Consider the following 18,866-nt stretch of genomic DNA (forward strand, 5'->3'; position numbering starts at 1 on the left):
GGAAGGGGAGGGGAAGGGATGGGGGAAGGGGAAGGGAACAGACGGTATAAAGAAGGGGAAGGAAGTGGAGGGGAGGGAATTCACTTTTCTTTTCCCTACTCTAATTGCAAAAAAACTATTCATAAGAAAAAGAGTTACCAACTCTTTCATCAATGTTCAGTCTTAAAATTTTAACCATGGAATTATTTCAATAATTTCAAAATTCCAGTTTTTATCATTTAATGTTTTATGTGATGTTTTGTTGTTTTCACGTGTCTTCTTGAATAACCTCAACACAGATTTTAAAGTGCTTTTTTATTCTATAGCCTCCAAATTCATTTCATTTCACATTTATACTTCATTTCTGGGTACTGTCGGCTTCTTTCTTCGCATTCGATTACTTCTGTGAGCTGGAACTCGGGACTACAGACTCATTTTAAGTGGTTATATGCAGTTATATGTGTACAGAAGCACCAACCTAGACAGAAGGCAAAAAGCACTCTCAAGCGCTATTGATTGCCATGGCAGCAGCTACAGGACTCAGACAGCACCCATTTTCTGACTCTGCTGGCTCAGGGTATCTGAACAACAAGCCCTGAGGCAACATAGGACAGAAACAGAAGTCTCATAGCACATAGGAGGTATCCTTTGCAGAATATATCTAAATTGCACATCAGAGAACATTGTATCCAAAGATGATACTGACCTTCCGTGGTCACAGACAAAATGCCCTTGTGTGCATGGGTACAACCTCTTCCCCAAGACCTTCTATAGAAAGTTTTTAATTAAAGGGAAAATATTCAATCTTAGGTAATAATTGAAACACATAAAATATACCAAAATGACAACTGTATCACTATATCCAATATATATTTTTGGTAATATTAAAAATCAACACTTTGGGCTCAATCCTCAGTACTATAAAAAAATCAATACTGTATAAGAATTTTTCAAAAATTCTGCTGGATTGCTTATTTGCTTATTTTTGTTTTGAGAATTACCTAGTCATGTTTTTGCATCATTTCTCATTAGTAGTTTTGGGATTTTTTTCATGATTGTGAGGACTACTTTATTTTCCACTAAGGTTTGTTTTGTTTTGTACGAAATTTTAAGAAAAAAAACTTCAAAGTCAAGTCACATTTTGGGCAGGAGCAATGGCTCACTGGGTAAGAGTGCTTCCTGTGTAAGCATGCGGACCTGGGTTCAGTTTCAGTAAAATGTTGGGCCTGGTACACTCACACCTATAATCTCAGCCTTGGTAGGCAGAGACAGGAGGATCCCGGGTTCGCTGGTTACCAGTCAAACTCCAAGTTCAGTGAGAGACCCTGTCTCCTCATCGTTTTGCTCCTGCTTCTGCCCTCACAGCAAAGATACAGACCCCCCCACAACCCCATCACATTCAGTAAGAGCTGCTTCTCCCATCGACCTGGGTCTCTGGTGCATCACAACACCCTGAGGCACCTTGCTAGTCACCACCCCACACAGGTGTCCTTTCTTCAGTGGCCACTGGGGAGCAGAACTTTACAAAGCCTAATGTTGCTCATGTTCACCCCTGACCTGCCATCTCCTACATGTTGTTCCTAGCCAGGTCTCGGTTACCCTGGCCCTGCAAAGAATGCTGGCATCATCTGCAAGTGGTGGGCCTCTGGGTCACAAACCAGGTATCGGAAGCCTCTGTTAATTATCTAGAAAAAAGTAAAACTGGCGTTTCTTTCTTAAAATATTTTATTATTATTATATTATTATTATTATTAGTGAGGGTACCGCCTGTATGTATGTAAGTGCACCAATGTTATGCAATGCCTGCAGAGGTCGGAAAAGGGCATCAGATCCCCTAGAACTGGAGTTACAGAAAGTTGTTAGCCGCCATGTGGTTGCTGGGATTCGAATCTAGGTCCTCTGCAAGAGCAGCCAGTGCTCTTAACTGCTGAGCCATCTCTGCAGCCCAAAACCAGCATTTCCAACTTTCAGTTAGATCACTGAGTGATGGTGGCTCTGCAGAGTCGATCACGACAAGCCTTGAAACCTGTTCTCTTCTCCTTCTCCTTCAAACTGTGACTACAGTGCTGTGAACAGCCAGCACATGAAAGTATTCGTATAGTCAATAAATAACCCAGAGCCTTTTCTTTTTATGACAAAAGAAAGGGGATAGAAAGTGAAGGAATGGTCAGTTTGCATGAAATGCCCACTGGGAGTCACACATGGCACCAGCCTCTTTGTGCTCCAGTACTCCTCCGAACTCATCGGGAATACACAGTACTGTCGAAGGAGGAGAAAATGGAGATTCGGATTGCTGCAGTCACTTGTCCAAAGACAGAGGCAGGGCAGGTGGGGACTGGACCCAAGCTTGCCTAGAATTCAAAGCTGCTGTTCCTCCTCCTGTACCTGCCGGGGACATAACCTCAGACACTGGACTGTGGAAAGCTCAGCAGCAGGCCAGTGAGCCAGGTGCTGCTGTTCCGCACACCTCACCACAGAGGGTTCAGCACCACCTGCCAAACAAACTCAGTTCATGGACCTTGGAGGAGTTTAAGGGCCACTCCATTGGAATTTGTTGTGAGAATCCCTTCCCTGGGGTGATTCAAGCAATGTCTATCCCCTTCTGATAGGCCAAGGACAAATCAAACCACAATTTACCAAAGTTTACCCCCAGGACCCAGTGAATTACTGGGCTTCCTTACCATGAGTGAGATTAACTGATAGGGATATAGGTGGCCCCAAAGCAGCTGGAAAGTCCACACAACATGGATGATGGCTTCCCACACCCACACAGATGGTGCCCTTCAATTAACCTCCCCTGGCTGATACACCCCAGTACCTGGAGGCCATGTGCAATGAGCACAGAACTCATACAAATGTCTGGAGGAGCGGTCGGACTTCATGTGTGAGTAGTCCAATGGCCCTCCCTACCTTCTCCTTCTCTAAGGGAACATCAGTGGTCAACTGGAGTTGCTGATGGGCTCTTACAAGCAGGAAGCAGGCACAGCTTGATGAAGATAGAGGCTGTTTTGCTTGGGAGACAGTATTCTCCCTCAGAATTGCATTGTCAACAGCTACCAGTAACCACATACATGAACATACGCCATGCCATGTGCAGCACATTTCCACGACCCTTCTCGCCGGCTCCACATCCTCTAGAGAGGCACGGGGTAATACCCAAATGAGAGCTCTCAGCCGGGCACCCTAGGGTCACTCAGATCCAGCCACAATGGGCAGACCCATTGGTCAAAAGGGGAGTTAGGCAGAGACAGAGACTGGCCTGTGCTAAACTCTCAGCAGCAACTCAGTGGCTAGGCCCCAACAGCAGACATTACTTTGCCTGAACAAGTCACTCTGGTCAGCAGCCCAGCAAAGGAGGGGGAAGGAGAAGGGAATTTGAAGATGATTTCAGCTCTGCAATGCTCGGATCAGCTCTCATGGAAGATGAGTGCTGGACAGAAATGGAATTATTCAGTCTGTCTTTCACCCTGGATTTACTTCTGTACAGCCGTACATCATGTAAAAACTCAGCACAATGTCTTTCTTACCACCACTCTTGCTTGAAAACTACAAAATGTAAAAACATTCTCTGCTAATAAGGGAAGCCATACAGCAATTAGGATCTGATTGATTTTGTTAATATTTGATGATGACTAATTGCTTTTTGTCCACATCCGTTCCTAATGCCACTGTAACCTGATTAAACATTCTTTTCAGTCGCCCCTCTAATTGAACACATGCCCAGATGTGCACACATCTGCACCCATGCACCTCTGCGCTGGGATTAGCGCACTCCCGCACTCTTTCCCTGTGTTGCTTCAGCCTAGGACTGTTCTCTCAAGACCTAAGTATTTGTTTATTCACCAAGAGGGTTCAAGAACTAGAACCCCAAGGCTGAAGGGCCTCACCTCTCATCTGGTTTAGATGCCCTGCAAACATTCAGAACTCCTTACACATCCTGGCAAGCTATTATCTAGTGGAAACTAGAAGGAACCCAGTTCTCTGTAGATCTGATGATGGCGCCATCAAAGCCCTGAAATGTTTCTTTATCCCTCTAATCCTCTCTTTTGGGGCTGTAAAGAACAAAGCTCCTCTTCCTCATGACAAACTGGTATCCCTTGGACCATGTGAAGACAGCTCTGAGAATTCCATGGAGTTCCCCTACACAACTCAAAATTCAAGTCTCCATTCCTGCGCATCATTAGACAGCTTTGGGTGTACGGGTCAACTGCTCTCCTAAGATGTCTATGTCTGTAGTCTTGAAGGACAGTGGAACCACAGCTGATTCCCCAAGGAAGGCGTGAGGAGGCTCTGCGTGCCCCTGAACAGAATGCCCCCACGCACCGAAGCCTGGCTTCTCCACAAAGAACACAGCACAAGTTTCCAGGCTGCTGGAGAGCCAGTGGCTGTGAGCTGGGCCAGAGGACAGCAAAGGGTTGGACAGTCTCCCAATTTCATAGGTGCAAACAGCTCCAGAGGGTGTGAAGCTGGCTAAGAGAGAGTATGAGGCTCCAACAGAACCCAACAAGCTTTCTCAACAGCTGGCTGGGGCCAAAGATGCGCCTGCAGAAACAAGAAACAGCATTTGGCTCAGTGAGGAGCATCTTTTGTCTCCCAGATGTGTCTGTCACAGGCTCTGCATTCGCCAAGGCACTGGCAAGTTGGTTTTCCCTTCAAGATGGGGGTAGATCTATGGAATGTCAGTGAACAAACGGACCTGACATTTGCAGTGGTGCCAAATACCACAGAGGGTTCCAGATCTCCTAAGAGAAAGCACAGGGCATATGGAGGTGGGAGAGAGGCCCCAGATGGAGACATTTTCCCAAAAGCTTCCCTTGCCATCTGCAGCCCCAGCATACCCCTCTGCTTAGCTTTCCTGAGAACTGCTACAACAGTAGGCGATGACTGGGTCAGGCTGGATGGCTTCCCCTTCCCAGAAGGAAAAGGCAGCTGGAGGGGTCACTGAGAAGCCGCTCCTTCCAGTGTGCAGGGTGGAACTGAGGCTGGAAGAAAACATGTGGCATGCCCAGTGTTTGTGTGGGGCTGACCCCAGGTGACCCAGCCAGGCACTATTTCACTCTAGAAAGAAGGTAAAAGAGGTTCACTCATAAGTAGTGAGTCAGGGACTGGTGGGGTAGCTCACTGGTTAAGAGCACTGGCTGTTCTTACAGAAGACCCAGGTTCAGTTCCCAGCACCCACATGACGGCTATCAACCATCTGTAACTGCAGGGTATCTGACACCTTTTTCTGGCCTCTGCAGGCTTTGCATGATATAGGTGCACGTACATACATGTAGGTAAAACACTCATACACATGAAATAAGAATAAATGAATAAATAAATAAATAATAAATTAAAACATAAATTCTTAAAGGACTAGTGAGTCTCTACTGCTAGTTCAGCCCAAATTGCAAGTCCATATGCAGTGTCCCCACATGCAGGTCCCCACATGCAGGTCCCCACACATAGGGTCCCCACATACAGGTCTCCACAGGTTGGATCCCACAAGAGGACACACAACTCAGTGTCACAGTGTGTTCCTCCCTGAGCCATTGGTTCAATGAGTCAGCATAACACACACACACACACACATACACACACACACACACACACACACACACACACACACACACACACATACAGACTATAAATTGGTACAACTATCATGGAATACAACATGACAGTTACTTAAAAACTTAAAAGTAGAACCACCACATGATCCAGCAATCCCACTGCTAGGTACATGTCCAAAGGAGATGGAACTAAAGTGCTGGAAGGATATCTGTGTTCCCATGTTCATTGGACCACTGCTCACAACAGTCAGATATAGAATTAACCAAGGTGTCCACCAGTGAATGAGTGGATAAAGAAAATATGCTGTCTATGTATATATACACAAAACGCACATAACAGAATTCTATCTATCCCAGAAAAGAGTGAAATTTTGTCATTTGCAGTGACACGGAGGAGCAGGGAAGATACAAGTGCAATGTAGCGGTGTAATGTGAAGGATACTGGCAAACTGTCACCTGCTAGTTGCATTTATTGAAAGTGGCATCTTGGAATGAGGCAGCCCACCCCATCTCAGACTTTGGCATGCTTATCTCAAATGTTCTCCGAGATGCCATGTCCTGGGGCAGACTGGCCCCTGACCTTGTAACAGAAAGGGAAGAAAACAGCAAGCAGTGAAGGGCATTGAAACTATCACTCCTCTGAGCCCTGAGGGGAACGACAGCAGAAACTGAACACTCTCCACCAAGGACTTGCATGCTTCTAAGCACACCATCAGGTTTTACTGATCTCCGAGATGTGTGTATGTGCATATTCATGGAGGCAGCACATGTATGTTCACGTGTGTACCTGCGTATAGAGGCCAGAGTGTACATGTGTGTAGAGGCCAGAGGACAACCTTGGGTGTCATTTCTTAGGTACTATCCACCTTCTTTTTTGAGACAGAGTCTCTCAGTGCCCTGGAGTTCCCCAATCAGGCTCAGCTGGCCAGCCAGCAAGCCACAGGGATCTATGTGCCTGTCCCTCCCTGGAGCTAGGCTTACGAGTGCTCTGTATCTCCCTTTGATCTAACAGCCTGAGTTCAAATGTAATTCTCTTACTGTGCCTCGTACATCTTTTCTCCTCCTTTTAATCTGTTTCACAAGGTCCACGGCTGAGAAGAATGCGAGCAAGTGGAAAACCATGTGTTTTACACTTGTGGACATATGTGTCTATTATACATGTATGTAGGTAGGTATGCCTTTGATCCGTATTACCAAGAGCTTTGCACAAACTGATCATTGAGGTCTGGAGGTGTAGCTCAGTGGCAACATGCTTGCCCAGTACTATAAAAGTAAATCATAAAGAGCTAGTTTGGTTAACTGAGCCCTGAGTAACCTATTTAGTTTTTGCTGTTCTCCACATCTATCTTCTGAAAGAAATGAAGGCAGAGAAAAGCAACGGAGACAGGACTGTCCCTCCCGCCTGTCACTGGGAGCATATTTTCCCAGAAATTTAAGAAATGTTTGCCACATTTGTGAAATAAACGAATCTTTTTCCTATTCAAAAACCTAACAAGAACAGGCCTGTCGGGTGGGGGCGGGGTAAGGAATGATGATGTTATTTGTCACAACCAGCCAGTTCCATCGCTGAGGTCAAGAACACTGGAGGGAGGGAGCCCAGGCTGGCGTGGTCTGGTATGAGAGAGCTACGCAAAAAGGTGAGTGTCAGGATTTGGGCGATGGGGACTCAGCTCTCAGCATGTGAGGCTGTCAATGGTCAGCGTCTCTAGGACAAAGGTCTCATCTGGCATGGCACAAGAGAGTTACTGGATCTAGTGGGGCTGACTGAGGCTGGGATGACTCTCCAGGACTTTGACTATGACTCACCTGGTTAGGAAGAACCATCCAGCAGCCCCTCTAGTGAGCCAGTGAGCAGTTACACAGGGATCTCATGTTCCCTTCCAGCCATGAGGCCTTCTCCCATGACCATCTGACCTACAGTCCCACCCTGCCCCCCGGCCTCCATTTGCATCACTGATGGGGCATCAAGAAGGCAAGAAACTTGTCTAGCATCACACCCCGGTTTCTATGCTACAGGACCCCAGCAGTCCTCAGGTCTTTCTGAATCTCTCCCTTGCCGTTTTGTGGAGAGGGTTGCATTTGGTTGAGCTTGGTGGAAAAGTAAAGTCTAGACCAATGAAGTGTGGCTCTGTAAACACCATCTTACTCCTGCTCAAGTCAGTGCAGGTCTACCCTTCAGGCACAGACAGTTTCCACCTGATCAGGTTGCCCTGGAGCCCACGACCACATGTGCCTCAAGACAGCTAGGGAAGTCCAACACAAAACTGTAAAATTACTTAAAATATTATGAAGTATTTTTAAGGTGATGACATAATTCTTAAGCCTGAATTTTGTAGATGACATCATGTTGTGATGTTAAAAGGTAGGGCATGCCTCCAGGGCCCATGCCACCTTCTTCTCTCCACCGAAGACAAGTTCCCTGCCCTCAAGACAAGGCCATCATGCCACAGGCCCAGGGTCAGAGGCCTCTGTGCCCCTCCCTCAATCAGCAGGCCTGTCCATACCCAGGAATAAAATGATAAAATGGAAGTCAAAATCATCAATATATGAAAAAGGTCTGTAAAATAAAATGTGCCTTAAAATATATTTCCAGGACTGTAGACTGGTTGGCAGATTGTTTACCTAGCAAGCAGGAGGCCCTGGTTCCCTCTCCAGTGCTACATAAATCTGACTTGGAGGTACATGCTGGTAATCCTAGGACTCAGAAGTTCGAGGCAGGGGGATCAGGAGTTCAAGGCCAACCTTGGACACATAAAACCCTGTCTCCAAAGAAAAAAGTCTCCAATGACCAAGTATTGCCCTTGATGGTGCTTCAGCTGACCTTGTGAGAGGCTGGTCTCTCCCCATGGCTTCTGCATCTCTGAGGCTTGCGTGCGTTCTCAGCCTGTAGTCCTACCAGTCTTGTGAATATAGATGGTTTGGTTAATTATAAACAAACCCCAGTCGTTCTCCCCAGTCTTTCTCTTGGAATGTAAGACTGCCACTCCTCTGCTCCCACACCCAGAGTCAATAGCTTGCAGTCAAGGTTCAAGGAGAAATACACCACGCTGGGATTCGATTATTTACCAACATAATGTTGGCTGCAAGCCAGCGAGACAACAATACATTTTCCTTTGAAGCCTGACGTATTGCCTGCTGTTTCTAAGCCTGTTTTCTTGGCTGGCCGACAAATAACTAAGACTGTTTCAGAAATCAACTACAATTCAAGTTTGGAGGAGGGGGACTGTTCTTGCAATAGATTCCCCATACAGACACTGAACTCACTCTCCCTGAGGTGGCAAAGATGTCTGTCCCCAAGAATGGGATGTGTCCCTGGCCTCCAACAGTCGCTGGCCCCACCCCTGTGATCAGTCCTTGTGTACTCCAGTAAAGGCTTTCACAGAGTTGGCCCAGGCATCAACAACAGAAGGCAGGAAGGGCATCGGCATGTCCCCCAAAGGCTTGGTCTGGTATCTACTCTCTTTGCTGGTGGCAGGGGGAATCTAGAATAGATCACGGGTCTCCCAGAGGCTAGTGGTCCCAGAAAAGCTACTGTCAGGTTATACTGAATCCAAGGATAACATTGGATGACCCCAAGACTTCACAGAGGTTTCATGGTGTCTTAGTTTGTTTCTTCATTGCTGTAACAAAATACTCTGACCAATGCCAACTTGGGGAGGAAAGGGTTTATTTGTCTTACATCTCCGAGGTCACAGTTCATCAGGGAGCCCCAGGTAGGAACTCAGGGCAGGAACCTGGAGGCAGGAGCTGGAGCACAGGCCATGGAGGAACACTGCTTACTGGCTTGCTCCCCTGGCCCCTGCTCAGCCTGCTTTTTTATACAGCACAGGCCCACCTGCCCATGGGTAGCACCACTCATAGTGGGCTGGATCCTCCCACATCACTCATCAAGAAGATGCCCCTCAGACATGGCCACAGTCCAGTCCAATAGAGGCAATTCCCCAACTGAGGTTCCCTCAACCCAGGTGTGTCAAGTTGACACTAAAGCTATCCAGCACAGATGGCTACTATTACATGGCCTCACTTCCTGCACATACAGTTCCCCTTGCAGGATTCTACCTGAGCAGCCTAGACGTGGACTTTAAAATTAGAAGATAAAAGAATTATGAGTTTTAAAGACTTTTTAAAAAATAAGTTTATGGCCGGGCATGGTGGTGCATGCCTTTAATCCCAGCACTTAGGAGGCAGAAGCAGGCTAATCTTTGTGAGTTCAAGGCCAGCCTGGTCTACATAGTGAGTTCCAGGACAGCTGGGGCTACAGGGAGTCCCTGTCTCAAAAGTACAAAAAAATAATTATAGTAAGTTTATGGCTGGAGAGATGGTTCTGTTGGTAAAGTGCTTGCTGTGCAAACATGAGGTCCTGTGTTCAGAGCTCCAGCACTTGCATTTTAGTTAAATAAAAAGGTGGGTGCAGTGGTGTCTATAACCCCAGTTCTGGAATGGGTAGAGACAAGTGAATCCCCAAAACTCACTGTCAGCCAATCAACTGGTGAGTTTCAGGTTCAGTGGGAGATGTCTCAAAAAATAGACAGGAACAGAGGCAGACACTTGACATAAACCTCTGCCTTCCAAATACACCCACACACACATGTACACATACACACACCACACATACAGAAATATACACAAAAGGAAACAAACAGCTTTAACATTCTGAAGCAGAGCAATACCCCACTAAGTGGAAGGATATTTAAAATCTATTTAGACCCCGCCTGCCTGGGTTAGGAATTTATGATTTGAATCCTTCCGTTGTGAAGAGTTCATTACCCCACATCACTGATCAGTATTAGTACAATATAAAATTTACAAGCTGCAATCAGTTCCCCAACTCTTACTGAAGTATCTTGGAGTAGGTTTTAGACGTCAGAACTAACTTAGTTTCAAGACATTCGGAAGGAGTGATGTGTACTGAGTCTCCAATTTAGCGGAGTGCTGACTCTACATTATGAATAATCTCCACTGCATTGCAGTGTTCCCTCCTTTACCTCGTTTTATAAGCCCTAGTTTATTATTTTTCAACATCTACTTTGTTCAGCATGTATTGAAAAGTAACATTATATTCTAGTTGCCTGAAACCCACATCTTTGTATCTTATCTTGACATAATTTTTAGTTCTTTTTGGAAAAAAAAATGTATTGAGATGGGGTCTTTCTCTCTCTCTCTCTCCAGCCCAGGCTGGCATGGAACTTGTGATCCTCCTGTTTCATGCCCCCACATGCTGTGATTACAGGAATGTACTCCCATGCCCTACTTCAATATCATTTTCAAAAGCAAGCTTTGCATTTTCGGGAGTATGCTAGTTTGAGTGACAAACTGATGTTTGTAGTGGATAGCTTCAGTTGTCACCCTGACATGCCTGGGATGAGGAAATCTCAGCTGTGGAACTGTTTCCTATCAGACTGGCCTGTGGCCACGTCTGTGAAGGAGTTTCTTGATTGTGAGTGATGTGGGAGGGCCCAACCCAATGTGGGCATGGGTAGAGCCACCCCTGGGCAGGTGGTCCTGTGTTGTATAAGAAAGCAGTTTGAGCACAGGCCAGAGGAGCAAGCCAGTAAGCAGCGTTCCTCCATGGTCTGGGCTTCAGCTCCTGCCTCCAGGTTCCAGCCTTGGCTTTCCGGAGTGATGGGCTGTGACGTGGAAGAGTGAGATACAATAAACCCTTTCCTCCCCAAGTTGGTTTTGCTCACTGTTTTATCACAGCAATTAAAAGTTACTAGGACAATGTTTAAGGATTATACTCTGAAGTTTTAAAGATTTATTTATTTATTTTTAATAGTATGTGTGTGAGTGAGCATACGTCCATGTGAGTATGGGTGCCTGTGAAGGCCAGAAGAGGGTCGGATTCCCTGAAGCTGGAGTTACAGGTAGTTGTAAGCTGCCCAGCATGGGTGCTGGGAACCAAACTCCAGTCCTCTACAAGTGCAGTAACTGCTCCCGACTGCTGAGCCCTCTCTCCAGTCCCTAAACTTTTAAACAGCTTATTTTTCAGTTCCAGCCTGTGACTGGACTCCCCGCCCTTCTATCTTGTTCTGCTTTTCTCAATTAATAAGCTTTAATTTTATTTTGAAACTATCAATCCTCTTGCCTGTGGGGCAGTTGTCATAGAAGGAGTGGCTCTTGTGGCTGACGCACCCCTCGTGGGCTGCAGCCTGGCACTCTGCTGGACGGTGTGGCCTTCAGCCAACAGTTGTCACTTTCATTAAGATATTGGGATCTCAGGAAACCTTCCCCAGACAGGCACAGCATGGTGGCCAAAGCTGTTCTCATGCCAGAGAAAGCACTCCCTCGACTTGATCATTTGTCTTTCATCTCTGGCTGCCTCAGTTTCCCTGCCTATAAAAGAAGAAAATGCCCACTTAACAGGAGCATTGTGAGGATTAAAGGGAGGCTATCCACACTGTGCTCTCAGCCACTGCACACAAAGACAGTAATTGCAAAATGTTCAGCTCCACTTTTGCAGCACATGAGCTCCCACTGACTTGAAAGGGGGCATCAGAGGCAGGCTGGAGGAGCCCACCTGGGGCCCAGAGCCCGTGGCCGCCTTCATTAGCATTGTCTGAGTGTAATGGAGGGAAAAGCTTGGGTGGCAAAAAACAAAAAAATTCAGAGACTGACTACAAAAGGCAGTTAAAAAAAAAAGAATGTCTTGAGTTAAAAATAATCTGCAAAGACTGTATGCCAGAAACAGCATCTAAGGAGCCAACTATATATCCTTTTATATATGATCTCCTCACTGGGTCTACTAGCACATGGGTGTGTGTGTTACTCTGGAATGGGCCTTGATCCCCTGTGCCAATTGAAAAGCCTAACAGCAGCACAGTGGTCACCAGCAGGGTTGATTAAATCATAAAGTTCCCATGTACACAGCATTCGGAAAGGCACGTTCAAATCGTTCACCACTAGGTGATGAAGTCGCAGTTGGTGACACTATTTTGGCATACCGTATTAAGACCTCCTTGGCTGAAGAAGGAGTTTGGACAGGTGAAAAGTATTGCTGCTGCTCTGGGTAACAGACAGGCAGGCAGATGCAATGCGTGCTCCTCAGCACTGGTGTCTGCTACTAAAATCCAAAGGGGGAGGGAGAGGTAATCATAGAAGACTTCACTCCAAGCAGCATTTTCCCAGCAAAAGCTGCATCTCAAGAGTCCTTCAGAGCACTCTGGGAATGCACGTGAGTTTACAAATCAATTTGCTAAATTGGCTTGGCTGGAAATCACACTTTTGTGTGTGGATCCAGCTGAAAAGCATTTCTGAATCTATCAGACCCTACCCAGGGCTCCGAGCACTGCAGAGAAAGGGGATGTGACAGAAGGGGAGTATGTGAATTCTGAGCTAAATGGACTGGGGCTCAAACCCTAGCTCTGATGGTCAAGTGACTCTGGGCAAGTCACATGACCTCTCTGAGAAGGAGACTGCTGATCCTACCAGGTACAGGAGCATTGGCAGGACACACATGGTATTTGAGGGTCAAACTCTGCCTCAGTCTGACCTTGTTCAGTGTAGCTATAAACAACCCAGGATGACAGAAGCCCTCTCCAGGCCAACCGTTCCCTCACCCCACCACAGGCGAGGTGGACAAGTGACAGAAGGAGAAGAGTTCTGGAAACTTCAGTATGAAACAGCTGCGTGTATTTAACCAAATTTGGAACTTCACTTAAGCATCTCAAAGTGCCAAGCTGCACTTCTAAAGAAAGAATCCATCCAAGTCAAGGGTATTCTTTTCTACATTCCTTGTGAGTCTTCCCTTTAGACACTGAATTTGAACAATTTTGCATGAGGGCCGTCTCTTTCTTTTGGTTGTTTATTGGTTTATAAATAAGGCCCTGAAATTGCAGCCATCCTCCTGCCTCCCACATGCTGGGATTCTAGGCATGGGCCACCATGTCTGGCTCTGAAACATCTGTTTTCAAACTAAATTGGACTGTCCACAGTGGGCTTCCCAGGGCTCTCTGTGACACTTGAGCCTGCAGTCTGGAATAGGGCCCAGACCTACACAGGCTCCAGTATTCTCTTAGCAATCTGAGGCCAGGAGAGGGAAGTGACTTGCCCTATGTCTAACTGTGAAGGTCTTCAGTTAGGTTTTAGTAACCCTTTGCAAACCAAAAGAACCTCAAAGAAAAAGCATCATGACACAGAGTTTTGTTCCCTGATATTTCCAATTTCTAGGTCAAAGACTGTCATCAAGCCATTTGGTGCTGAGTGTACAGACCAGGATGGACGTTCCCACCCACAATGTTAAGAGATGGAAAGTTGATGGGACAGGCTTGATGTGTGTTAGTCATCACTGTGACAAAAGCACTTCAGGGAAAGGTTTTTTGGTTCACGGTTTCAGAGGTCCTGGTCCATGGTGGCTCAGTCATCTGGGCGAGGTAGAGTGTCAAGGCTTGGGATAGGTACAGGATAGAACAAAGCTGATAACACCATGGAGGCCAGTGAGGAGAGGTGGGGGAAGGTGAGGGGCTGAGATCCCAACAGCCCCTTCAAAGGCATACTCCCAGAGACCTAACTTCCTTCCACTAGACCACACCTCCTACACCCCCCCCACCGCATAGTGCCACCAGCTGGGGGGAACATGAGCTTCTGGGACATTTCAGACACAAAGTATAACAATACAGAATGCAGTTTCTAACGAGTCATGGTTGTCAAATCTGAGAAAGTTTTAAAACATCATCATTAAAAGGCTGCTTTGCACACTGACAGGTGTGACATTTGCTGTCCTGTGGTAACAGGTAATTATGGATGGAGCAGGTATTCCTGTAAACATTTTAGACTCTAAAACTGAAAGTTCATTTTTGCATTACGCCTCCTCTGAAATCAAATTGTCCATTTACATTTCTAAACATAGTGAGCGATGCCTAACCACAGATGGGCCCATCAGAGCAAGCCTGCCCACTAAGTCTTTGCTTCATAATTCCCCAGCAGTCCATCCTCAGTGTTTCTAGCTCTGGTCCTCTCTCTAGGATCAGAAAGCATTCTATTCTGAGTGTCTACTCAGGGACTGAGTGGATATGAGGCCAATTTCCAGGCCAAATAGAATTTGGTGCTTCTGCAGGTTTATGTCCTTGAGGGAGACTACTAAAAAGACCAGAGAGGATAAACGAAGTATTAAGTCAGGGGCTTGGAAGCTTCTAGAGTGGGAGTGATCCAGGAAGACAGTTGTCCTTCCGGCTGGAATTCTAGAGGTCAGAGGTGGCCTGGGAGGATCTCAGGGCATTGATGGGAAGAAAGGGCCAGGAGGGGAGGCAAGCAGGGCAGAATGGAAGCTGATGTCAGTTGGGGGGCAGGCAAGACTGTGCCAGATACAAAACATTTTCATGGTGACATCAGCTGGGAGATGGGAAATGTGGATCCAGGACTTCTTCACCAAATGGTCTGGTGTTTAACCAAAAAGTTCCACTCAACCTCACAGTCGTAATTTGTAGTACAACCAAGGATTGGTGATTCCCTGCTTGAAATTTTTAATTAATGTTTCCTAAGGAATGTGGTCAATTTATGGAGAAGAAAGAAACCATTCAATTTGCGGTGGGGGAGGGTATATGGAATAACAAGTCCAAAGAACTTGACAAAGTAATATATCCATGTGGGGAAAAGAAAAGAAAAACACACACCCTAAATTAATTAGGTTAATTCACAGTGTGGACAAAAGAAATAGCGAAGGCACAGTGTGGTATCTGAGCTGTCAAAGTAAGGAAAGAAAGTACTCTCAAGTCTACAAAATAAGTGTTGCCAGTCCCCAAAATTACTAAGAATTCAAGAGTTTTCTTGGCTGTAACGACTTGTAAATAGCTAGAAGAGCCCAGATTTTGAAGCCTCAAGAACACTTGCTTCAGCTAGGAAAGTTGGCAGGAGCTTCGCACAGAATTTGGGTTTTCTTTCCGAGTTGATATCTTACCAAACACAGCCATCTGTGCTCCCTCTGGGAAAGGTTCAACCATCCTGTTGCCATTGACATGGTGTTTGGCTGGAAAAAGAAAGGAAAAAAAGTGAGTCTAAGTGTAAAGTTCGACACGCATTCGAACACGTGTCATTAAATGTGTCAGTGAGCCTATTTCTCCTTTGGAGCTAGGAAAACACCAATGCTTACAGTCTTAAGAGAGCTGCCATGACCTGGTTTATTACAATTTGTATTTGTCATTATCGTACATGCGAGCATGCATACGTGTGTGTGTGTGTGCACGCGCACGTGTGTGCATAAGCAAGCATACACTCACATGTATGCATGTGGAGGCCAGATGTCATCCTCAGGTGTCATTCCTCAGGTCCTGTCTACCTGGGTTTTTTGAGACAAGGTCTCTCATTGGCCTAGAGCTTGCCAATTTAGCTAAGCTGGCTGGTCAAGGAACTCAAGATCTGCCTGTTTCTGCCTCCCCAGCACCCAGATTACAAGCTACATCCAGCTTTTTACATGAGCCCTGGGGGTTGAACTCAGGTCCTCATGCCTGTGTAACAAGCCATTTACTGACTGATCATCTCCCTAGCTGCTACCTTAGTATAATTGAGATTTTAGGACAACTTAGACAACATCCCCTCAAACATGTTGTTTTGTAAATGAAGGTATCAGGTCCAAGTTCTTATAGGCCTGGACAAGTGAAAAGTGCCGACCTGTGGTCAGAGGGTTCCTCTGCAGAGAACAAGGGAAGCCCAGAAGTCCCTACTGGATTAGAGGGTGCCTCGCCTGACATCTCCCCAAAATCAGCACATTGACATAGGAATGCCAGAAAGAGAGCGTGGAAAGTGCCAGATCACTGCAGTTCAAGCACTATCCCAGGGCCAAAGACATCTACCTCAAGGAATACAAGGATATTCCCACATTTCTCAACAGCCCTTCAGCCCTGAGGTCACTACCACCAGTGCAAATCAAGGGCTAGCAGAGATGTGACAAGTGGCCACATCAGAGTTTCCAGCATAGACTTGTTTGCATGACCCTCCTCCAAACAGAGAAGTCTGAAGTACGCTGCATCTAAGAATATGCAACACTATCCTTGGCGATGTTAGAATATGAGTATGTAGAAAACACGTGACAGGAACAGCTAAGGCCCTTCAGCACCACACCACATAGCATCCCTGTGATTTAAAGGTCAAGCTGAGTCTACTGTACTCTGGCAAAGGCAGCTGGGATACAACTTAGGTTAGGGCTGGAGAATCTCCCTGAGCCACAGAACCGTCTGGTCCAGGTGAAGTATCACACTAAGGATTAAGTAAGACAGGGACCATGTCACGGGAGACCCTGAGCCCCTATCCAGACCTCAGGACCCTCAGCAGTCTCTGCAGCATTGCCCAGGTGCTGTAGACCCCATGAGCGTGTGAGGCTCCATGTATTTCACGCAATTCTATCAGTTCAGTTCAGGAGCTTCCACTGGTTTGCAAGTAACAGAAATCAGAGAGAAGGGAAGGAGCCAGACCAGGGTCCAGACAACCAGCTGGCAGGCTCAGTGTCCTTCCTGTGGCCCTTGGCCACCACTGGACACAATCATCAGAGCCATGGTGGAAAGATCTAGATGACCTTGTCAAGGCTCACTCACACGGTTAGGTCCCCTGGTCATTGTATCCCATTAAATACATGTAGGTCAAGGCGCTACAGTGTGGGAAGCACTGTCCTCCCACCCCAGTCCTGACCAGTGATTTTAGAATGCCACCCTTACCCACATCAAGAATCAGAAATGCCTTCCTTTAACCCACTATGCCACTTGTAAGAATTTAACCTAAGGAAAAATGTAGGTGGGAAAAAAGACACACATAACAGAACATAAAGTTTTAATTGTTATAATGAAATCTCAAAAGCAACTAAGTGCTTAGAAAATGACCACTTATGGTTAATCAGATGCATGGGGAACTATACAAATGTTGGTCGGCTGTTTTCTCTAGGTCGGACCATGGCCATCTTGAGTCAGAACAGCTGTGATCAATGTGAGACCCTCAAGAGATTGGACATTGCCTTCCTTTCTGGAGGGTTGGGAAGCCTCAGGATCTTTAAGGAGATTCTCACAAGGTCCCTCCCATCCCAAAGGTTATTATAAGAGGGAAACTGGTGAGAAACTCAGACATAGTGTGGGGGCCTGTACGCTGCCCTTGAGACGCCATTGGAGCAACTTTCCATGAATCCTCCATGTTGTAGGTGGGCCTCTGTAGTGGTGCAGCTGTCTGTAAGTTGCCCAGGCAACATCCTGGTGGTATAGCTGCCTTGAAGTCACCCCTGATCCTGTGAGTAACCCCAATAAACTCATTAATCCCCCAAGATGGACATGGATGGAGCCTTTCTGTGGCCCTGTCACTGCCTTCTCTGTCTGGTGTGAATAGATGTGATATTTGAAGTGCCATATTTAGAACTGTTTAGAAATATAAGCAATATCTGGAGTGCCGGTAAGAGTAAACAATTCTATTATGCCTTCCATGTAGACTGCAAGGACAATTGATTGAAAATGAATGTTGTGGGGAAAATGAAAACACAGGGATTATGTAAGATATTTCTTTTGATTCATTTCCTTTGTCATTAGATTCTTTTATTATCTAGAGTGAACTACAATCAAATTTTAAAAATCACTAAAACCGTGGACTTCTTTTTATGTATTCTTTAGCAGTTGGTTTCCAGGGACAGCCAAGGCTAGGCCTACATACAGGCCAAATGGAGCACACACAATAGAAGGTGTCACCCACTTGGCGTCTCCTGCGGGACCTCAATGGCACAGGAGATGGCCTTCCCCTCCAGACCTTGCTCTACCTGCACCCCACCTTTGGAGCAGGCCCACCACCCTCCCACCTCTTGCTCCTCCTCTCCCCTGTACTTCTCATATGGAATGTGGCCCCAAGTCTACCTAATTTCACCTCCCATGCTAATTTCATCTTCAGACTCACCCCCTTCTTGTCTTTGCCATGCAAACACCCTGGTCCCAGCTATCCTGCCCTCCTTGTCTGAACTCCAGTAATGGCCTTCTACCCTTCCCTTCCCCCCTTCCCGGGTCATTCTTCCCAACTTTATCACATCTGTCTTTCATCATGAAAAAATAAATCTAAATTATATGGTGCAAACTCCCAAACACCCTCCTGTGTTCATCAGAACTTTTGTTGCTGATACAAAACACTCCAGCAAAGCAACTTAATGGAAGAATGGTCCGTATCAGCCCACAGTCTCAGGGGCATCAGTCCCTTACGGTGTGAAGGAAGATGGCACAGAGGAGTTCACATCATGGCAACCAGAAGGCAGAGACACAATGCCTGTGTTGGCAGGCTCTTTTCCTCTTTCATTCTACCAAGAATTCCCCAGCCCATATACTGGAGACACACACACACACACACACACACACACATACACACACACACACACACACATACACACAC

The 18,866-nt window shown here is 46.3% G+C and overlaps 1 protein-coding gene across 7 annotated transcripts in view; it reads right to left on the reverse strand.

Annotated features, from left to right (window-relative positions):
• Msra (methionine sulfoxide reductase A) overlaps nt 1-18,866 on the reverse strand; it is a 367,510-nt gene that overhangs the window by 197,136 nt on the left and 151,508 nt on the right. For 6 of the 7 annotated variants that reach the window (XM_008828100.3, XM_008828104.3, XM_008828109.3 and 3 more), the window contains one exon: nt 15,424-15,492. The exons of the other annotated variant lie outside the window; for it this stretch is intronic. In XM_008828100.3, coding sequence (XP_008826322.1) covers nt 15,424-15,492 — 69 coding nt within the window. The remainder of the gene's footprint in view (nt 1-15,423; nt 15,493-18,866) is intronic. 7 annotated transcript variants of the gene reach the window in all.

The sequence above is a fragment of the Nannospalax galili genome, unplaced genomic scaffold (assembly GCF_000622305.1).
Source record: "Nannospalax galili isolate Female #2095 unplaced genomic scaffold, S.galili_v1.0 scaffold612, whole genome shotgun sequence".
In the NCBI taxonomy this organism is placed as follows: Eukaryota; Metazoa; Chordata; class Mammalia; order Rodentia; family Spalacidae; genus Nannospalax; species Nannospalax galili.